The sequence below is a fragment of the Miniopterus natalensis genome, chromosome 7, assembly GCF_054644295.1.
Source record: "Miniopterus natalensis isolate mMinNat1 chromosome 7, mMinNat1.hap1, whole genome shotgun sequence".
Lineage (NCBI taxonomy): Eukaryota > Metazoa > Chordata > Mammalia > Chiroptera > Miniopteridae > Miniopterus > Miniopterus natalensis.
Window position 1 is genome coordinate 16,933,500 of NC_142087.1, and position 23,259 is coordinate 16,956,758.

At 41.8% G+C, this 23,259-nt stretch overlaps 1 protein-coding gene across 3 annotated transcripts in view; it reads left to right on the forward strand.

Annotated features, from left to right (window-relative positions):
- PTPRA (protein tyrosine phosphatase receptor type A) overlaps window positions 1–23,259 on the forward strand; it is a 110,047-nt gene that overhangs the window by 78,183 nt on the left and 8,605 nt on the right. For 2 of the 3 annotated variants that reach the window (XM_087818837.1, XM_087818838.1), the window contains 11 exons: window positions 7,076–7,166; window positions 8,382–8,458; window positions 12,140–12,176; window positions 15,974–16,071; window positions 17,159–17,278; window positions 18,018–18,184; window positions 18,675–18,810; window positions 19,518–19,667; window positions 21,071–21,164; window positions 21,494–21,570; window positions 22,044–22,178. In XM_087818837.1, the coding sequence (XP_087674963.1) occupies window positions 7,076–7,166; window positions 8,382–8,458; window positions 12,140–12,176; window positions 15,974–16,071; window positions 17,159–17,278; window positions 18,018–18,184; window positions 18,675–18,810; window positions 19,518–19,667; window positions 21,071–21,164; window positions 21,494–21,570; window positions 22,044–22,178 (1,182 nt within the window). Of the gene's footprint in view, window positions 1–2,741; window positions 2,836–7,075; window positions 7,167–8,381; window positions 8,459–12,139; window positions 12,177–15,973; window positions 16,072–17,158; window positions 17,279–18,017; window positions 18,185–18,674; window positions 18,811–19,517; window positions 19,668–21,070; window positions 21,165–21,493; window positions 21,571–22,043; window positions 22,179–23,259 lie in introns of all 3 variants that reach the window. The other variant, XM_016215798.1, reaches the window with a different exon arrangement.

Below are 23,259 nucleotides of genomic sequence, written 5' to 3' on the forward strand. Positions count from 1 at the left end.
CAGAGACATCAACACAACTAAATTAAGCAAAAAACCCAACACTATCAGTTGAGGAGACACTGGAGAAACTGGCAGAACCAAAAGATGAGATAGGCTACCAACCCTAGGGCAAAGCAGGCCCTGTTCTGCTGGCTCTGGGGCCCTCTCAGAAAGCCTCTGCTGCCTTTGGGGTTTCAGAATCCTGGCAAAGAGAATCTGGTTGGCACAGTGTGGGGCAAGCGTTACTGTGTTTGCGTCAGTCAGCCCTGTCAGGAAAGAGGCTGTCGAATAGCACATAGGGCAAACATACCAATTTGTATCTCCTATCATAGAATAATATTTTTATAATCATAGGGTAAGGAGAGCTTTTCTAAGCAAAACACAAGATTCAGAAGACAGAATGGAATAGATTGAAAGGTAGTAAATACATTTAAAATATTAAATGTCTCTGGAGAAGCTATTTGCCACAGGTAGACAGAATTTTCCATAGTATATAAAGAGCTTTTACTAACCTATGAGGAAAAAGTGAACATTGCTGTAGCAAAATTGGCAATTCACAGAAGAAAAACAAATGGTCTATAAACATATAAAAACTCAACTGTATCTAGTCATCAGGGAAGGCTAGATTAAAACTCACCATTATTTTGGGCCTGTCCAATATGAAAATTTTAAAGGACTGATACCAAGTATGGGCAAAGGTATGGGGATACAGATACTGTTATACACAGGTAGGGTTTAACTTGGCATAGCATTGGAAGGATGATTTAACAGTATCAATCAACTTTTAAATGCCTACACTGTCTGATCTAACTCCTTAGACTCTAACAGAAAATCAAATATATATTTGTACATGGATGTTTATTATAGCATTGTTTATAATAACAAAGAAAATAAAATGAAAAGCAGATACCCGTCAAATAGAATGACTAAATGAGTTCTTGTATCCATTATGAAATTCTGTACTGTCATTAAAATAAATGTCTTGACTTAGAAAAATCTCTAAGCTGTACTGTTAATGGAGAAAACACATTACAGAGGACTATACATGGTACAATACTCCCTTTAAAAAAATGTATGAGTATGTTAATGCATTTTTTAAAATCTGGAAGAATACTGTGAACTATGAGCAATGGGTTACCTATAAGGGGAAGTAGAATATAGGAGAGACATGATAAGGAACTTCCTCTTTCTTCTGAATTTATTTGACTGACTTTTACAGTAAGCATATTTTTTTATAACATTTTTAAAAGCAGAGTTTTTTTTTAATGTGGTAAATAAAGCTAGTGGAAGTTTTAGGATGGATATACTGCACGTAGAATAAAGAGTTCATGTCCCTTGCTTGAACTGTGCCAGGAGTCTTGTGGTCAGGTCTCTGAAAAAGAATAACACTAAATGGGAAGTTGTTTTGGAGAAAAACTGTACCATGGGGGTGAACAGCTGAAGGAACTAGGCATAGGACACAACAGCTGTTTTCAGATATTCGACAGGCTGAAAGGAGAGTGTGTAGCATCTTTATGAAACCCCACCATGGTTGAAATTGCCATGAGATTGTTTTTGTCTGAGAATTATAAGCTGGAACTTTTTTATTGACCAGCATTCGTCTTAGAAGGAAGCACTGAATTTGTTTAAAAGAAACACTTTGAAAAGCCACTTATTGAGGTCCCTAAAGCATGTTCGAGGCTTTTCTAAGAAAAGAAAGAAAATTTAGCTCCTGAGAGGAAGATAGGGAGAGAGAAGAGAGGGAATGAGGTGTAACCAGCCAGATGGTTAAAATCTGCATTGCAAGATGTGACACCCCATTGCTCAGGATTCTACATCTTTAATAGAGATAGCTTAATTCTTGGATTTCCAGATAAAAAAAGTGTATGTAATCTGATGACAGGACTGTGTGTCATTGAAGTGAAGTAGAGACAAAATAGCGTCTACATTGATGAGTTGTCTCTAAACAAATGAATTAGAGCCAAGGGCTTATAGGAATTAACAGGTGCTGTGTCAAGGGCTTTGAATTCAGCAGTCCAGGGAATTGAAGTTTCAGGGTTCCCAAGGGGCAGAGAAGGCACCAGCTGACATCTGAGTTTTACACTAGTCAGTACAAGGGAAATACAAAAGAAATTGTATATCTGGGTGTTGGATCCTTCCAAATAAACTGTTCCAAGATGAGATAAACTACCTCAGAAGGTAGTAGATTCCCCATCTCAGCAGACCATTCAGGCACTGGTAGCTGTTAGGTGAGAATATTTAAAAGGGAATTCAAACATAAAAGTAAATGAATGATATTTAGTACAGTACTGAAGATCTTAGGCAGCATAGTGAGGCAAGAAAAGAAATGAAAGGTATTAAAGATTGGAAAGGAAGAGACAAAATATGCATTTTTCACAGGGTAGAATATTGCCCTCAGAGAAATACAAAGTCTCATCAAATAAATTATCAGAATTGGTAAGTTATTTTAGCAAGATCCATAGATACAAAACAGCATTAAAAATTAATGCATTTCTATGCATAAGCCACTATCAGAATCTAATAATATTTTCTAATGGCCATTTATAGTAGCATTTAAAATGCAAAGTACTTAGGAATAAATTTAACAAAATCTTTACAAAATCTTTAGAGAAAATTATTAAAATGTTTGAACGCATTAAAGAAAAGGCCTAAATTAATGACAAGATGAGACCAGTGGATTAAAAGGCTCAGTATTGTAAAAATGTCAATTCTCCCCAAACTGATATGTAGATTCAATGCAATTCCAATAAAAATCCCAACAGGTTTTTTGTGGAACTTGACAAGCTGATTCTAAAATTTATATGGAGGAGAAAAGATTCAAGAATAGCCAAGACATTCCTGAAGAAGAAGAACAAGGTGAGGAGACCTGCCTTACCAGATATAAAGAGTTATTATAAAATCTAGTAATTAAGACAGTTGTGTATTAGCACTGGGATAAACGGATTGATCAGTGGAATAAAATAGAGAGCCCAAAAGCAGATTTATGTGTAAATGAAAGCCTACTTATGACAGAAATGCTTTTATAGTTTTGGTGGGTGAAAGAATGGTCCTTACAATAAATAGTGCTGGGACAATTGGGTAAGCCTATGGGAATAAATGAAATTTAATTCTTGTCTCATACCAAACACAAAAATCAATCTCAGTTAGTGTACATATTGAAATCTAAAAGGCAAAATGATGAACGTGGGAATAATATAGGAAAATAAAATCTCACAGTATGAAAGGATTCTTAAGACTTAAAATGTTGATAAAGGGAAAGATTAGTCAGCTTGACTACATTAAGATGCAGAACTTCTGCTTATAAATAGATATAAAGAAAATGAAAAGGCAGGCCACAAACTTGGCAAAAAATATCTGTAACACTTATAACTAACGAAGAGTTAGAATCCAGAATATATGAACAACTCCTATAAATTAATGAGAAAACAAGCAATCCAGGAGAAAAATGGGGAAAACACTTGCTAGGTAGTTCACAGAAGAGGAAACCCTGTTGACCGGTCATCTGTGGAAAGATGGTCAACCTCATTAATAAATCAAGAGAAATGTAAATTCAGCCGACATTTCATACATTTAAAGTCTGACGATGGCAAATGTTGATGAGGATACAAAACAACTGGGACACTACATTGCTGATGGGGGTGTAAACTGGTACAACTACCTTGAAAAACATTTGGCCTTGCCCAGGGGTATGGCTCAGTGGTTGAGCACGGGTTTGATTCATGGTCAGGGCACACACCCTGGTTGCAGGGCTTGATCCCCAGTGGGGTGTGTGTAGGAGGCAGCCAATCACTGTTGATGTTTCTCTTTCATTGATATTTCTCTCTCTCCCTCTCCCTTCCTCTCTAAAGTCAATAAAAACATATATATATATAAAAAGAAAAACAATTTGGCCTTATCTGGTAAAGTTATAGATACTCATATCTAAAACTCTTGCACATGTGCATGAGAAAACACATATACCAATTGCTCAAAGCAGGATTGTTCACTGTAAACAACCCAAATATTCATTAGTAGTAAAATGGGTAAATAAATGTTGGTATGGGCTCAAAATAGAACACTGCAAAATAAAGTGAATGAACTTTGGCTACATGGAACAATCTAGATGAATCTTCAGAACATAATATTGGGCCCAAAAAACAAGTTACTACTTGTTTATGATTCAATTTTTATTAAAAAAATAGACTGAACAATAAAAAAATATTGTTTAAGGATATAAGATATATGGGATACAAATAAATTAAAGCAAGGTAATTTTATTTGTGAGAGAAGGAAGAGTATATGATGAGGGAAGAGCCCAAAGAGAACTTATATGTTAAATCATGTGATGGATATATTTTTATAAATATAAAAATTGAAAAACAATTAAAAAAAAAATACATAGCCTTGTTCCCAGTAAAGGCTTAAGCAAGGGATGAAATAGTCTTTGATGCCACCTAGTGTTTCAAGAGAATTTAACATCGCTAGCCTTCTGGTTTAGCTGCTGCTTCCTCGGTCTGTGGGCAGGTTTTCCAGTGTAGAAACTAAAAGGAGTAGGATTCTCATTGCTTTTATCCCTGACATAGGCTCTTCAGTCTGACCCTTTGCATCTAGCACCATGTTCCCTTTTCCCTTGTCAAACAACAGCTCCTGTTTCTTCCTCACTTTCCTCTTAGGAGCCTTACTTAGCATGGCTGGAGACCTAGTTTTTCTCCATCTGACTTGGGGAGCTAGGGATGCTAATAGGACTATGAGGTGTGGTCATTGTTATTACTGACCCTGGGCACTATTTTCAAGTCTTGCTGTCACTACCTTTGTTCTGCATCGTTTGAGACAAGGAGTATACAGGGGAAGGAATGCCTCTGAATTAATTGTGAGGGCTTTAAAAACTCATATCTTATCCTTCCCTGTACCAGGGTGGAAACGTGGAAATCTAGCCTATCTGGGTAAATTGGGAAATTCCAGTCTTAATCAGCGTCTCTGTACAGTAGTCCTGTTCAGGATAACTCTTTTTTCCCCCCTTAAGTATTAGCAGCACAGGGTCTAAAGAAATTGCCTCTCTTAGTAAAATAACATGCAGAACCTCCAGGGTTTTAACTCTGAAAGGAAAATCTTGAGAAAGTGAAGCCAGATGGACTATGAAATTCTGACTCCTTTTAACTTAGGATCTTTTATTTTAATTTCTCTTATCACTGTCGTGCTGGTTCCCAGGAAATATATTGCTCCCTTCTTAGAGCTCTTGCTTTCATCTGGCAAAATTGGTTCCTTTTAGGCTGGCATTTCCTTTATTTAATCTTTTTTTTTATTCTTATCAAAATTGGAAACCAAAGACTCACCCTTTATTCCTGTCTCTTTCTCTGCCTAATCTACATTCCCTTTATTCCATCTCCAAATCTAGTAACTGTGTCTCCAGAATATATCTCAAATGCACCTATTTCCTTGTACCATCATCTTTCCATATTTCTGTTCTTGTTTGCCAGTCCATTTTCCATGGAGCAGCTAGAGTGATTCTTTAACCTGTATATTAGATTGCAGCTTAAAAACTTTGAATGGTTTTCTCATGCACTTAAAATAAAATTCAAACTATGTGGAAATGTGTGAATTAACCTTACCACGCTCATCTCCTCCCACTTCCTCTTGCCATCCCTACCAGTCACACTTTCTACATAACATGCTCACTGATCTTTTAGTTCTTTCCACAAGCCAAGCCTTCTCCTGCCTCTGAGTTATCACAGATGCTGTTCACTGTGCCTAGAATACTGTTTTCCATGCTCATTCTTCCTCTAAATTTGGGTATACTTTCTAATAGCATTTTGTTCTTTCATTGCATTTATTGTGGTATATAATTTTATATTCATTTGTTCTATTTGTTTAATGTCTTTCACACACAAGTTTGTATTTATGAAAGCAAGAACTGTGTATATGACTGATTCAACACTTTGCTCTGTATCTAGCACAGTATCTAATAGGTATACAATATATATTTGTTAAAAGAATGAATGAAAAATAATACACTTAACTCTTACCCTACTACTGAATACTAAGGTTGTTTTCAGTTTGGGGTCATTCAAAACAGTGATGAAGTAAATAATTTGAACGTAGAGATTTTTATTTCTTTAGGCTAGATTCTCAGAAGTGGAATTGCTAGGTCAAAGAGTATGAATATTTTTAAGGCTCATAAAACATATTTCCAAATCACTTATGAGAAAGGTTTCTGGGTTGGAATTTTAAACTGTTTCCCTTTTTGCTTTCTTAGTTTTGAATATATGGAACATATAAAAAGAAAACATTTCAAATAATAAGGTTTAGCTTCCCACTCCTTTTTAAAATGAATTTATTAAATGCTTATTTTATGCCAGATGTGAGATTTATTTATTCCTTATGTGGCAGGTACTAGCATCCCAATTTTACAGATGAGGAAACTTGGGCCTAGAAAGTTTAACTCATTTGCTAAAGTTCAGACAATCCAAACTACCTCATGTCGAACCATTTATGTGTATACACATACCTATTTAATATACATTTACTTCAAAACTGCTGCATAGTCACTGTCACCTCACCAGATCCTCTGCTTCCTAACTACTGAATCCATGTGAATGCCTACTCTCCTACCCACATGCCTGTCCTTTTTTACTTGCCACATGATGCTAAAGGCTGGGTTGCCATACCCCTTTGTCAGGGCTCTAGAGAAGACCTAACTCAGCCAGCCATCCAGAGCCCTCCTGTGTAGGTCACTCTGAGATGCACCTCATCTTTGTATGGTGGTTAGCATGACTCATCTCTTCAGTTACATCCCTACTCCTATTAACAGGGGTGGTCCATTTTGACCCAGCATTGTAACAGGCCCCTGACAACATAGTAATCATATAAAGAGCATGCTGCATAGTAACAGGAAGGGCATCCTGTTCCTGGGGATTCTTGGTGGTAGACTCTAAGAAATGTGCAGGCTCTTTAGAGAAGAGGTGCACACTGTGTGTTAGGCTGTAACTGTTCACTTGGGCCCATCTTTTTCCCCCACGAAAGGGTAGAACTTGCTGCCAAGTCAGGATTTGGTGCAGCAGTTTGCATGTTTGGTGTTTATCCCTGTTAGTAACTCCTCTAATTTCTCTTAACCTTTCAGGCTCTCCCTGCTTGTCCTATCCAGGCCACCTGTGAAGCTGCCTCCAAGGAGGAAAATAAGGAAAAAAATCGATATGTAAACATCTTGCCTTGTGAGTGTTGGTAGAGTTTCTTGGGATGTAACCTGAAACTGCATCCCTAGCCAGTTTTTCTGAGGCTGGAAAGAATCTTGTGATTATAGGAGGGTTGGTAAGGAGAGTAAAGTCCGGTCTTCTGTCAAGCTGAAATTGCCTTTGTGGCTCCCAAGGCGACCCCAGGTGCTTACAGAGTCAATAGGGGTGCTTAACCAGGTTTTCTGTGGCAAGCCTAATGTTTTTAGGAGGTTGAGAGAAGTTTCACTAGGACCAGATAGGAAGTGGGTTGTTACAGTTTTTTGTAGTGCTCATTGCAAAGAAATTCCAATACAGAGTTCTCTTCATAACCCCTTCCCAGAGTTAGTCATTACTAATAAGTTGATCTGTATAGCCTAAGAGACATTTTTCTAGGCCAGTGGTCTCCAGAATGGGATATGCATAATCCAGTGGGATAAGAGAGCAAGATACTTGAACTTTGTCTTGTTTTTATAATGAATTTTTTTTGTGTGTGTATTATTTAATTTATTCTTTTAAAAACTTCTGGTATATTTTTGGGTGCATAATATGTTAGAGATCACTGTAGTAGACTTTTATATATAACGTACTTATATCTTCCTATTTGTGCATGAATATGTGTATATATTTTTTTAATGTAATTGGTATACTATATACATTGTTCAGACTTTTTTTAACAATATATATTGTTAATTCATCTATTGAGAAACAAAAGTATTCACTTTCCTCTTTATCAATTGCTTACTATTCTATATTGTGGACATATCTTTTTTTTTTTAAAGAATAGTTTATTGATATTTAGAGAGAGAGGAAGGGAGAGGGAGAGCGAGAGATGCATCAATATGAGAGCAAAACATCAATCAGCTGCCTCCTGCATGCACCCTACCAGAGATCAAGTCTGTGACCTGGGTACGTGCCCTGACCGTAAATCAAACCTGCAACCTTTCAGTGCACAGGACAGTGCCCAACTAACTGAGCCACACCGGCCAGGGCTGTGGACATATCTTAACTTATTTAACTAGTCCCCTAATGATGGTTGAGAAGTGTCCAAATTTTTGCTGTTGTAAATAGTGCTTCAGTGACATCTTTGTACGTGTGTGTCTCTGTACACATAGGCACAGCTGTCTCATCTGGCCTGGTTGTATCAGGACCAGTGAGAAATAAAATTGGATTTAACTATTTTAATATTAACTAATATTTAAATTTTTTTTTCCTTAGATGATCACTCTAGAGTCCATCTGACACCAGTTGAAGGAGTTCCAGATTCCGATTACATCAATGCTTCATTCATCAATGTAAGGCACTCAAGCTTTTCTCATCATTTCTTGAATGACCATTGGCTACCATTTATTGGCTCCTTCCCAGCTTCATGTTAGGAGGAATATTTGTCATTTCAAGTTTTCCCTGAGGAGTGTAATTTTTTTAAGTGACTGGGGAAAAAATTTTAAAGATAAAATAGATAATTTAAAATGTATTATTATGTTTACCCTGTCATCCTTCCCAAAGGTTTCCCATGTAAAAATCTGAATCTAAACGTGTACTTTTCTGTAAGAGCCAATGAGTTCTTTATTGAGCTTATTCAGAAAACCAAGAACAAAAGCCTTGCCATCTATAGTAAAAATAAAGGGGACAGGATAAGAGTATCTCACATCAGCTGAATCTAGTTCGACATATCTACCATGAACCAAGGCTGAGGGAAGAACTAAAACTGGGAGGAGGTTTTTAGGGGTGATTTAGAGAATGTTTGTAGAGATGGTGTGAGAGACTTGAGTATGTGTTACAGGGTGTGGGAAATGAGCCAGTAGAAAAAGAGAATTTGAAAAGAAGACGGAGAGAGGGTGTACACTAGCAAGAACAAGCCTTACTACTGAAGCAGGGTGTGTGAGAAGAAGACTGGTGGGGTTTGTGCACCCATGTTCTTAGCAGCATTGATCTCAGGAGCCAAAAGGTGGGAGGTACCCAAATGTCCACTAAAAGATGAATGGACAAACAAAATGTGGTATAAACATATAATGGAATATTACTCAGCCTTAGAAAGGAAAGAAATTCTGACATATGAATGAACCTTGAAGATGTTATGCTGAGTGAAATAAGTCAGTCACAGGACAGATATTGTATGATTCCATTTCAATGAGGCACCTAGAGTAGTCATATTCACAGAAGCAGAATGGTGGTGGTTAGGGGGTAGGGGGATTGAGGACTAGGGAATTATTGTTTAATAGGTACAGACTTTCAGTTTTGGAAGACAAAAATTTCTGGAGATGAATGGTGGTGATAGTTGTCCAGTGTGAATAAACTTACTGCCATAGAATTGTACACATAAAAATGGCTAAAATGGTCAGTTTTATGTTATATGTATTTTACCACAATTTTTTGAAAAAGAATACTAATACAGAGATTCATGCTGAACAAAAGAAAGGGGAATTTCTTACTCTGGGATTGATGGTAAAGGAGGATACAGCATAAATAGAGATGGTTTGTAGGTGTGGGTAAAGCAAGTTGAGGGAACTCGTCTGTTTTCTCTAAGATTCATGCTTATCTGCTGAAAGAAGATGGGACTGTGACATAAGAGTAGTGAAAGTTTGGAATAGCTTCTGAGATCAGTAAGAAAGAATACTAAAAAGGGAAGAAAAAGACATGTCTAGCTGCACCGAGGGCCTACCTAAAATGAAAATCGTTGATATATAGGCGCTTTAGTTTTATGATTTTCACCATCTATACCCTGGGCTTGGTGATATGTAAAGAGCATGTGGTACTCAGACAAAAGGACTGGACGTTGTCACTTGGTACTTCAAGTAGCCAAGGTGTTGCTCAGTGAGGAATATAGCACTCATAGATGTAGCTAACTACCCCCTGTGACTCTCATAGTGAAAGTTCTGCAGAAGAACTGCATGCTTCTGCTGCATGCTTGCCCAAAGACCAATCTTCCTAGCACAATCACTATCTCACATCGCTCACTTCTACCCCAGGTCTTGTGTGGGAGCATCTGCTAGGAAGAAGCTAGGTCTGTGCAGAACTGAACTCTAAAGGAGGAGTCTAGGGAATTTAGCTTTTAGTGTCTCGGCCTCTGAAGTAAGAAAGTCAAGACAGCAGTGGGTGAGACTGGGTGCTGAGTGAGCTACCTTATAGTACCTGCAAATTTTCAGTACAGCTAAGGTATCTAATTAATTCTCTGGGCAATGGGGTAACATCGAAAGGTATTAAAGACAAGAAGAGACATGGCCACATTTGTATATTGGTCACTCAGGTTACCATGTGCAACATGGATTTAAGAGGGCCAACTGGGGCCTGCTACAGCAGCAGGTTAAAGATGAGGTCCTGTAGAAAGATCGAAGAGGAAGCGACAAAGTAAACACTGCTTTGGAAGGAGAATTTAACAGGACTTGATGGATTATATATTTCTGAGAGTAGAGCTTAGAGAGAATAGGGTGATCAATGTGGATGTATCCAGCACACAGTTGGTCATGCTGATCTAGAGCTCAGGAGATATTCCAAAACCATGGTCTTGAAAGTCATTTAGAGCAAGGAGATTGGGCCCTGGCAGGCACACTGAGCAAGAGACACTCATGAATGAGATAAAAGGAGACTGGGAGAGAAGAGCATCTCAGAGGGCAAAAAGTAAGCATGGAGGCAGTGTTTGATGGTCAGCAGGGTTAAGTGCAAATGAGATATCCAGTGAGAAAGAGGTAGTAGATGTGCCTTGGACTTGGAGTATAGGGGCTGACAGTGTCCTTTGAAGCAAGTCAAGGCCATTTGTCATAGGCTGCCAGTTACACTTACCAAACCGTTTTTCTCTCCAACTTTATTGAGGTATAGTTTATATTTTAAAAAATTGTCTATTTAAAGTGTAGAATTCAGTGATTTTTATTAAATTTACCAAGTTATGCTGCCATCACCCTAATTGTTTTAGAACTTTAATAACTTTATTGAGATATAATTCATATATCGTAATTTTCACCCATTTAAAGTGTACAATTCAGTGGTTTTTAGTATATTCCCAGATATATGCAGCCATCACCAGTCAATTTTACAACCTTTCCATCACCCCAAAAAGGAACCCTGTACCCCTTAGCTATTGTCTCTTCGTTTTAGAACATTTTTATTACCCCAATAAAAAAACCTTGTCCAGATATAGTTAAACCTCATTCCTATCCCCAGCAGTCACTTACCAAACCCTTTTTGCAGAGAACTAAGGTCACAGATGGATCTTGAAGGGAAGTGGTAACAACAGATAGTGGAAACTAGGACCTGTGGTTTGGGTAACACAAAGGTCTGAAAGCAAAGCTAACATTGACCATAGGGGGAGACAAAACAGGCAGTGGCATAGTTGGCAAATGGGCTTCCAGCCTGGAGTCTTAGAAGGGACCAGTTTCCTCACTCACCTTTAGACGTCTAAGAGTATATAGGCTCTTTAGAAGTTATTGCCAGTTGTCAGCTTTTCAGTCTCCTTATCTATATCCCCAGGCTCCTTTGCTTCTCTCACAGCCTGTAGTGGAGAACCCAGAATGCTGGGGAGCTTACCTGCCATACCCACAGGTTATTCCCAGAAAGCTTTTGCACCAGGGTAAAGCATCATCAAGAAAATAACTTTTTTTCCTTCCTAGTGTCCAGCTTCATCCCTGGAACTACCCCATATGCTTCTGCCTTGGAGGGTTTTTATCCATTAACACTAAGACCCAGATTGTCAGCCTCTGAGACAGCGTCAGAAATAGGGTCTAGTCCAGGATTTGGCATTTGGATATTCTTCATTAATAACTTACTTACAGAAGACTATCTAGATCATGTAATCTGTAATCTTTGATTCCTGCTATCCAAAGCTAATCCTTTGGAAATTTCTAAAATGGAAATTCTTGTTAATTGCCTGGAGCTTTAACAAGGGAAGCTTTGTTAGCTGGTTGGGAATCTGGAGAATTTCATTTCCAATCCATTTTTGGTTTTCACTTTCTTTTTCTTCCCCACTCTCCCCTTCCCACCAGGGCTACCAAGAAAAGAACAAATTCATTGCTGCACAAGGTAAAGTAATGATAATCTTTTCTTTTCAGGCTTATTCTATGAGCTCATAGTGGGTTTGGGTTATTTTTTCCAAATGCTAACCAGATTAATCAGAATGCAGTAGCCTTTCCATAATGATTACTATCTGAAAGAAATGTAATCTGCCTTGCAAGTTTATAACTAAAGGCCTTGATCTTGATGACTTAGTACACAGGGGTCCTTGAAAAGAAGTCCTTTTGTAAGTACACATAAAAAGACTGGAGAAGGCTATGCACGCATAGCATAATGACGCTGTCTGTCTTAGGGCCCTTTGGGAACATGAGGTTCTAGCCAGGCTGCTCAGAATTTGAATTTGTAATCAGTCTCCAGAGAGGATTAGCCACCTCAGGGTCCAGGCTGGCTCATTTCCTCCCCACCACTCATGGGCCTGAGCTCCACTATATTCATAGGTAAGTGGTCTAGGAACCCTCAGAGCAAGGACCCAGTGCCATGACCCTTTAGTTAGTGGAGGACAATTTACAGCAAAATGAGCAGAAATTTTGGTAAGTGGCTATGTTCTTCAATACAATAGCCAATAGCCACATGTGGCCATTTAAAATTAAAATTTTAATTAATTAAAATTAAAATTTTAACTTCACTTCCTCGGCTGTAGTAGTCACATTTTAAGGCTCACTAGCCACATGTACCTAGAGGCTTCCATAGTAGTGCAGATATAAAACATTTTCATCGTTACAGAAAGTTCTGTTAGATAGTATATATAGACATAAAATAGAGATGAAGGTAAAGTAAGTTAGGAAAAGGCTCAGATCCTCCTTACCCTTGTAGTCTCCCACTGGGGTCTGGCTGTTGCCTAACCAGGCCCCGCTGGAAAGGCTTCCTCTGTAGCCATCTGTCAATTCAGATCTATTTTCTAAGGCTCAGTTGAGCTGCCACCTACTCGGTGATGATTTTGGCACCAACAACCATGTGCAATCTTTTCCTCTCATAATTTGCCACAGGGCTTTGTTAACACTAAAATATTTGTTGAATTAAGGTCTCTTGTGATTTCCTGGTTGACTTTTTTTCAGACACCTATCCTCTTGAACCTTTCCACAGTACTTCACACTCCTTGGAACTCCTCTGTTATGTCCTGACATTCCGTTTTCTTCATTTTTTTCACTTTTCTAAATATTCTTTCCCTGGGTCTTATTCTTCAGTCTGTCCCTTCAATGTAGCTTCTTCCCAAACGTGTGGGTGACTGCTTCCTTGAGACTCCATCTCTGTCTTTCTTGGCGCCATTTTCTCTCAGTTCTCCTGCTTCTCCAGCTGCTCCCCCTTCATCTCCTTCCCAGGGTTTTTATTAGGTCTGAACTTGAGTAATGCTGAGGGTTCTGCCTGCTGCCTCTCAAGCTTTCCTAAGCCACATTTTCAAACTAATTTTGTACCCCTCCATCTAGATACCCCACATACTCTTTAGATTTAACATGAGAAGCTAGAACATGACTCTTACTTAGACCCCAAACTGCTTTCTTCCTGTTTTCTCTGGCCATCACCATGACTGGGATGTAATCTACCTGATTAACCAAGCCAGATTTAGGATCATCCAGATCTGTCTGTCCCTTAGTCTAAATATGACTAGTCCTCTTGTTTTTGTCTCCAGAATCTGTCTTCTCTGGCACATTGCTTTACTCCCATCTTTTCTTCCAGTTCTGTTACAGTAGCCTACTGACCAATACCTGTGTACCCCACCCTTTCTCCTTGCATTCCTTCCACCAGAATGTCCTTTCTCTATGCAAAACTTCTGTCAGGATCCTCATGATTATCCATTATCTTTCTTAGCCTGGCCTCCACCCTCTTCAGATTCTGGTACCTTACCTGTCTTCCCAGCTCCATCTTCCATCACTCCATGCACTCTACACGGTGACCTCACTGTATTCCTTGTGTCCCTAGATGTCTCGTGCTCGCTTTTGCTGCTAGCCCCTGTACCTCTGCCTGGAGAGCCTCTTCTCCCTAGTTTCCTTCTAAGCTCATATCCCCTGATCTACCCTAACACATGACTCAGATGTCACCTACTCTAGATTGTTCTTGACCTTGCCAGGCAATGAAATAATTCCTGTTCTGTATATCTTTCTGCCATGTGTTCATTTCTATTACTCTTTTTCTTTTTAATACCATTTTTTTATTTTTACCAAAGGGAATACAAATTTTAAGAAAGTCAAAGGTTGCTCTCATTGTGCTCTCAGTGCTGCTGTCCATACACCATGGAAACATGGATACAATCAAGTATTTGTCCAGCCTGATTGTTGCTGGCTTTTCATGACTAAAATAAATTGTGATCAATAGTACATTCGAATATACATTTATTACTGTGTCTCTGATGTACTATGGTTTGTACATTTAACTTTGCAATGGTTTTATAGTAATCAACCTAAAAAAGATGTTGATAGGCTCTGGTTGCTTATTTTTAGAAGATGGGAATATTTAATAAAAAAAAAAGAGGGGGGGGGAAGGAAGTCAAAGGTATTAGAACGGGTATAAAAACAATGTTCTTCCCCCTTTCTCGCTTACTCTTTTAATCTAATGCAGCCATTTTCATCTGTTCACTCCTTATGGTAGATAGCAATTTATTTATTATTATTTTTTAATATGTCTTTTTTGATTTCAGAGAGAGAAAGAGAGAGAGAGAAGCATCAATGATGAGAGAGCCATTGGTCAACTGCCTCCTGCACGTCCCCCACTGGGGATTGAGCCCGCACCCGGGGCATGTGCCCTGACTGGGAATCGAACCCCGATCGCCTGGATCCTAGGTTGATGCTCAACCACTGAGCCACACCTGGCTGGACGATAGCAATTTATTTAATCTTCTTACAAACTACCTCACACTCAGTCAGACCTACATATACATGTCTCTTTTCCTCATTTTCCCAATAGAGTTAAATTATAATTTAAAGTTAACATTTGTTGTTCACATTATTATTACTATACCAATATTTTTTTACAACTGAAGCACAAAAAATGAATTTTTTGATACAGTTTTTGGTTTTCCTCTTTTCTGAGAGATAATGATTACCCTTTTTTCCTCTTCACTTTTTTTATATACTTAGCATTGACTTCCCCTCCCCCAAATTTTTCTCTAGAAGTATATATTTTCTCTCAATGACTTCAGATACATGAGGTTTAATTTTTTTGTCTTGGGATCCTTCTAGAACCTTCTTTCATTAGCCATTCTGGATTGCTTGCCCTCTAGCCTCTGGCAGAGTTATCCTGAGCCTTCCCTTCACCAATGCCCTGGGAATTCCTTTAGTCTCCGTTTTGTGTTAGCTCTCATTTACTTTCTCTTTGTTGATTCCCTCATTTTTGTTTAGAAATCTAGCAGCTTTCTAGGAAAGGCTGTATGGGAGGTAAATTTTTAAATTCCAGTCTGAGCAAGTCACCTAACCTCTCTGTGGCGGATGATGCCCACCTCAGAGCATGGTGGGAAGAAGTAAATGAGGTCTAAAGCACTTAGCTCACTATCTGGCCCATAATGTGGTATTCAGTGAATAGTCATGATTTCTAATCTCAACTGTAATACCGTTGGGAGACATCGTTCATGTTCTCTTTATATTTTGACAGCCTCCCACCCCACTTCACTTTTTTAGTAAAGTGCCTGGCATATACATGGTGGATACATGGGGAATGTTCAGTTAGCAGGTGGATGAATGGATGGATCAATGTATTAGATACTTAGCTGGGGATATGTAGGCACAGGCTTCCAAAAGTTAAGTGAATGTTTCCAATTTCCCAGCATCTTGCTTCCCCTTGCCATGTGTTCTCATTTTTGCTATTGGCTGGTTTAGGACCAAAAGAAGAAACGGTGAATGATTTCTGGAGGATGATCTGGGAACAAAACACAGCCACCATTGTCATGGTAACCAATCTGAAAGAGAGAAAAGAGGTGAGTGGAAAAATTAGGTAGAAGGGCCCCTGATACAGGCATGACCAGTAGGGGGTCTCTGCTGGAGCTCTGTGTTTGAACCTGGGTTGTCCACCCTTTGTGGCTCCTTGCCAGTTGTTTATGCAGACAGAATCCAGGCCAATATGCCTGCCAGACTTTCCTGTTTCCCAGAGGCCTCCGATGAACCCTAGGAGTACCTAGGGCATGTTCCCTGTGTCTGGTAGTCAGACAACTCACCCTGGTTCCAAACAACCTGGCAGAAAGACTTGGGCCATTGGCCAAGGAAGCACCACAGAGGGGCTTTTCTTCCCTGGCTTCTCTAGACCCTCATTCCCATGGTTTCCTGTCCCTCCTCCTGGGTTGGCAGAGGGAGCTATATGAACTGAGACTCTGCCGCCAAGTGCAAGGAAATCTGAGGCCCTGGCCTGATCCTGCAGGCAGCCTTCTGACTGGTCCTTTTCTTTTTGGCTTCCAAGTCCGTGCCTGGCCAGCTCCACCGCTGGGCCACAGCCAGCACCAGTCCTGAGTCCTGGATCAGTCCCCAAGGAGAAATCCCCATTCATGACAATTTTTCTCCAGGATAGCCCTTGAGTCGCTTTGATCTCCACATTGGGTGTTGGTGTATTGATCAGCAGCTGCACAGTGCTTAGGAGGGATAGCACTAAGGCTCGACTTTAGGCTCATGTCTTACAACCAGACCTCTGGCTCTTGAAAGCTGTCCAAGGGCCAGGCACCAGAGAAGACCTTGGGCCTCTTGTGGCAGGTTTATAGTCTGCATTAATTCACCCTGGTGACCTCCTCATAGGTTGCTGGTTCCAGGGATTAAGACAAGCTCGCCTCTAGAGTATGACCAATGAGGGAATGGGGGTGGGAAAGAATAAGAAGTATAGGGCTGGGACTGTGCATATGTTAAGAGATTATGCTAAACAGGATGAAAACTGAGGAACTTGAAAAAAGGGCAGATAAAACAAAAAAGTCTGTAATTGTCTGATGTGAGAGAATAGGCGGTCCTTTCCTTTCAGGCCCTTTTCCACCTGCCAGGGGTGGGAGGTCTAAGGTCAGAGGATGCATGTCTGTTCCTTTCCAGTGTAAGTGCGCCCAGTACTGGCCAGACCAAGGCTGCTGGACCTATGGGAATATCCGTGTGTCAGTAGAGGATGTGACCGTCCTGGTGGACTACACAGTGCGAAAGTTTTGCATTCAGCAGGTACTGTCTTCTACCTCCTTTCTTGGCTCTCACTTAGGATCTGCTTGCTGACCATTAAGAGGGCAGAATAGGTTGTGTGATCTTCCCTCTTACTTAGGGTGGTCAGGAAAGCTGATTGTGTGTTGTGTTTGGACTCTGAAACCAGAGATCTGGACTCCCCAGGAACTTCTCTGCCAAAGCTAAGGAGGAGCATTTTCATGACTGGGAGAAACATGGAGTTTTATCATCTTAGTATGAACCAATTGCATCGGGGCATGATGTAATCTTCTGGGTACTTGACTCACTTTTCCTTTCTTACTCCGAAGGCTCCTGACATCAAGGATGTGATAGGCCCTGCTCCTGGCCCTCCAGAGTGACCTTAGAGTCTTGGGCAGAGGTCACCTTCAGCTGAGAGCAGTGTAGTGCTGTGAAAAGAGGGCTTACCAAGAGTCAGGAGACCTGCATTTTAGTATTGACTTTGCCATTTACTAGTTCTGGGACCTTGACCATATCATTTAACTTTTCTGAGTTTCACATTCCATATCTGTAGGCTGAGAATAATAGTAATTGCTTACCCAGTGGGGTTCCTGGGAAGATTCTCTGTTCATCATTAAAACTTTCTTGGGTACACCTTCACTTCCCCATTGTCACTGAAAGCCACAGCTGGCTCTGGCCTCTAAGCCTCATCCTCCCTCCACTGGAGCTTCCCCACCTACCCTAGCATATCAGGGCCAACATTCAGGATTTTCTCACTTTACAGGTGGGTGACATGACCAACAGAAAGCCACAGCGCCTCATCACTCAATTTCACTTTACCAGCTGGCCAGACTTTGGTGTGCCTTTCACCCCGATCGGCATGCTCAAGTTCCTCAAGAAGGTGAAGGCCTGTAACCCTCAGTATGCAGGGGCCATCGTGGTCCACTGCAGGTCAGTGTGGCCTGACCCTTGGCTTCCCACTCATACCACATTCTGTTCCCATGGCCAGAGCAGGGGAAAGCACAGGCCCTGGCTGAGGGGGCTGGCATAAAGCAGATGAGCTGTTGGGGTCCCTGGGGCAGCAGTAAGAGAGACTCCTCTCTGGTGCTGGGTAGATACTCAAGGAAAGAGGGAAGGGCAGTCCTCCAAGGTTGGGAGTAGGGAGACCACTGCTGTGAAGCCAGGAAACTAGGTTGAGTGCTGCCTTGTGTACTGGGAGCCTTCAGGCCCTTGTAAATGTCAAGTTCTCTAATCCTGATAGCTAGAGGTAAGGAGTTTAGGGTACAGTGGGGTTTGTTGGGTCCCTGAGAGTCTCAGCTCTACTCCATTCAGAATTAGAATTTAGAGACCTGAAGAAAGAGCCCTGGCCTGTGCTGCCCCCTCATATGCTCCCACAAGACATGCTGGCCATCCCTATAATACCCCCACTCTCTGGCTACAGTGCAGGTGTAGGGCGGACAGGTACCTTTGTCGTTATTGATGCCATGCTGGACATGATGCATACAGAGCGGAAGGTGGACGTGTATGGCTTTGTGAGCCGGATCCGGGCACAGCGCTGCCAGATGGTGCAAACAGACGTGAGTGATTTGCGGGTGAAGCAAGGTGGGGGCATTTCAGGACCAAAACATCTGCCACCTCATGGATTACTCAACCTCCCAGGTTATTGTAAATGATCATCATACAGTGTGATGAAGGGCCCTGGTAAATAATGTATTAAAAGAGACATGGAACACAGAGGACATTGTACCTAGAGGAATTGGGAAGGCAGATGTCATTTGCACTAGGTTCTAAGGCTAAGAAACAGGTCCCGAGGGAAGCAGGCATGCAGCAGCCAAAAGAGCCAGTGTCTGCAGAGTTATGACAGCTCAGCTATGCCTAGGAGCAGCAGTTGAGATCACCTCTGTGGTTAGGGCATGGGGTTCAAAGGACACCACGCTGGGAGACAGGCTGGCACAGGTTTTGTGTGTCACAGATTTTGACAGCCCCTTCAGACTATCAGTTCCATGCTCTCAGAATGGGCAGGAGTTGGATTTGTTCTCCCCAGGCTTTCTCTCCAGAAGGGTGCCACAGTAGGACACTCCTTCCCAAGCTAAACAACCCCAGGGGGACTCATGAATTTCAAGCCTTGTGTCACTGAATTGGGACAATTAAATCGAGTTGTTTTATCCCTGCTGGGATCAAAGGAGATGTGGACTGGAGGGAAATGGGGATAGGAGGGGGTAGGTCTGCCACCATAGGGACAGTGTTGTGTGTAACTTGGAACTCGGGCACCATCTGGTTTCAGATGCAGTACGTCTTCATATACCAAGCCCTTCTGGAGCATTATCTCTATGGAGATACAGAACTGGAAGTAACCTCTCTAGAAACACACCTGCAGAAAATTTACAACAAAATCCCAGGGACCAGCAACAATGGATTAGAGGAAGAGTTTAAGGTGAGTTGGAGCTGAACCACCTTTTCAGGTTGAAGAATTCATGTGATCTGAGAAATATGGGATGCTTGACTCCTTGAGGATTTACCAACAAATGGTGAAACCCTTTACAAGGCATATGAATGGTTAGACAGGCAGGTCTCTAGCCCTTTACTCAAACCCTGGTCATTCTCAACCCATCCTGCATATTAGAATCACTTGGTTTATTTGAGGGGTGGAAAACATGCAATGGTACTTGTTTTTATCCTCACCGAGGATGTTTATTGATTTGAAAGGGAGGAAGGGAGGAGGGGAGAGAGAGAAACAGAAACATCCATGTGAGAGAAACAGCAATCCGTACACACCCAGACCAGGGGTTGAACCAACCTAGGTCTGTGCCCTGACCAGGAATCAATCCAGTCTGCAACCTTTCCGTGCACAAGACAACACTCCAACCAACTGAGCCACCCAACCAAGGTGGCAGTGATATTTTTCTTAAGTATCCCTCCCTCACACCTGTGATAATTATACAATGTACAGCAAGGACAAATGTTTTCTGTAAAGGGCCAAATAGTAGCTATTGTAGGCTTTGTGGACCATACAGTCTCTGTTACAAGTACTTAACACTGCTGTTGTGGTACAAAAGCAGCCATAAACAAATAAGCCTGGCTGTGTTTTCGTGAAACTTTTACAGGCAGCAGGCCACAGAGGGCCTGTGGACCATAGATGGCTGACCCCTGCTGTGTGCCATTAGACAATGGCTCTCAGTACAACTAGGGAATAATATTTCACACTCTCCGCAATCAAAGCCCTCCCAGAGACAAGAGATTCTGGGTTGGGGTGGGAGTGACCACATTCCTTAAAGCAATCCTTCTCAAACTATAATGAGACCTGAATTGCCTCAGGTTCCTGTTAAAATGAGGGTTCTGATTCAGCAAACCTGAGTTAGGGCCTGAGATTTGGCATTTCTAACAAGAGGCTGATGCTACTGGTTTATGAGCTGCACTTTGAGTAGCAAGGATCAAGCAGGGACTTCAGAATTGGGAAAGGGTGGTGTACATTTGAATAAGGTTTTCTAAAGAGTCATAGACGGCCTGTGGGGTAGAACAGCAGGGAGAGAGGGAAGGTGGGCCCACCCTCCTTTGAGGCTAGGATCTTTGCTCCAGGATCATGAAGTTCCGACCCAAGGGAATCCAGAAGGGTCCACAGGAATGTGGAAGGCTGTTTCCCAAACACTCTTTTGACCTATTGACAGCAAAGACAGAAGGAAGTGTTCTAACAAGGACATGTGGAAATGAAGGTCAGGGTTCTGGTGAGGAGTTGTCTGCAGCCAGAGTGGCCTGGAGACACACATTCAGTGACAGGCATAATCCTGTCAAGTTCAGTTAATGGGATCAGTGATGTTTCCCCTCCCCTTCCCAATTCAGAAATTAACATCAATCAAAATCCAGAATGACAAGATGAGGACTGGAAACCTTCCAGCCAACATGAAGAAGAACCGGGTTTTACAGATCATTCCATGTAAGAGCCCTCTCCCCACCCCCAAAGCCTTAGTGCCTTCACACACCCCCTTCCCCTCTACCTTTCCCATTTCTCAGGTATGAGTTAATGATCAGCTTGGAAACAAGAATTATGGCATTGCCTCTCATTGCTCTCAGTTCTTTAATGACTTCTGGAAATAAAAGAGCATGAAGGCCAAAGGAATTCTCCCTCCTGGGCAGGGAACAGGCATATTACTGCCCAACTAGGATTATATCTGCCCAGGGCCTGGGGTGGGGAGGGAAGATGGAAGGAGAGGGAGGAGAGAACAGGTGATGTTGGGGAACCACAATCTAATGTCCTTCCTGCAGATGAGTTCAACAGAGTTATCATTCCAGTTAAGAGGGGTGAGGAGAACACAGACTATGTGAACGCATCCTTCATTGACGTAAGTGCTATCTGTGTCCCTGGAGTCCCCAACACTCTACGGAAATTCGTCTGGGCCTTGCATTCCTTCTCCATCCCCCAGGTGTTGGGAAAGTTATCTTTGAGTCAGTCATCAGCTCAGAACTGATCCCTACTCTAGATTGTCAGGTCCCAGAGAGCAGAAGGTGGGAGGAGGCAGGGGCTATACACCAGAGCAATAACTGGAGGAAGAAGTTCACAACACAAACCGTAGCCAAAAGTTGAAAACCTCTCATCTCTCCCATTCCTGCTCTCTTCATCCCAGTTCCAATCCTGCCTTCCTCACCCTCATAGAAAGAGACCAGCTTATCAGACAGTTTGGTCCTTGACCAAAAGACAGCTCTGCCTGGGATGGGCATGCCTCCAAGCAGCCCTATCCCTTTCTAGTAGCCTCTTCTCCACTAGCCCCTCCCTGATTAAACCATCTCACTCCTACTATTGACCTGGCCTGTACAGGGCTACCGGCAGAAGGACTCCTACATTGCCAGCCAAGGCCCTCTTCTCCACACAATTGAGGACTTCTGGCGAATGATCTGGGAATGGAAATCCTGCTCTATCGTGATGCTAACAGAACTGGAGGAGAGAGGCCAGGTAAGTGCAAAAAGGTCCTGGGCTGTAGGAGACAGAGACCACATGAATGGGGGGGGGCATTGTGGCTAAGAAGGTATGTTTGGGCTTTTCCTTTGACTTAAACTGCCCAAAGAGCCATTTTCAGGCAGTATTGCCCAGCCAGTTGTCTGAACACTAATCTGTAGCTTCTCTCAGGACTGAAAGAGCAGTGTGGTCTGAGCTTTCATTCAGTTCCCAGATGTTTCACACCCTCTTCTCTCCTGAATACAGTTTGTGCTTCCTCCCCCCAGCCTAGCTTTGTGCATACTCTTCCCTCTGACCTCCCCAGGCAGGGCAGGGCTCTAACCTCAGCAGAATCCCAAGGCATCTTTATCCTGGGCCACAGTGGGTATAGCCACTGCTGGCCCCTGCTCTGGATTCCTCAGGAAAGAAGGAAGGAAGCAGGGGAGTCCTAAGAAAGCAGGGGAGTCCCTGCTCTTAAGCGTAGAGGAGAGTCATTTTCAATAGATCTCTAAACTGAAGTTGCTCTTTTTTCAATATTCCAAAGCCTGTACCTTCTCCCCCAAAACGGTTCCTTCCAGCAGCTTAACTCAGCCTTCTGAACTAGTGCTACTTCAGTAATAGCTTTCTGCCATTTCCTACCTCTCAGCCACAGGAGGCACTCTGGAGTACCATTTACCTCTGTTGTTCCCTTTTTCTCTGAAGTAGCTGGCTTTAAGTCCAACCTGCTCAATTAAATAAACCCTGTAGCCCTCACCTGGCTGAGCAAGGTAAGTTCCTGCCGTCAGTCCAACATCTGTGATGGTCTTAATGTGGCTTCTCTTTATCATCCTTTAGATCCTAACCCCGTAATCTTTCCAGGCTTATTTCCTGTCCACATACCACACCTGCTTCCCTACAATAGCTGTGTCACTCTGAAACTCACTCTCCAGCACTCACCTAACTCTTGTTGCTTCTGACCATATGTAACCTCTTTGGGTAGTTGTACCCATTAGTTGACCAGAGCAGGTCCCCCATTAGCCTTCACTGTTTACCACTCCCTGTTTGGTTTTAAGAGGGGACTCTCTCGATAGTTCCCCAACTCTGTATGCCTGGGGGCCAC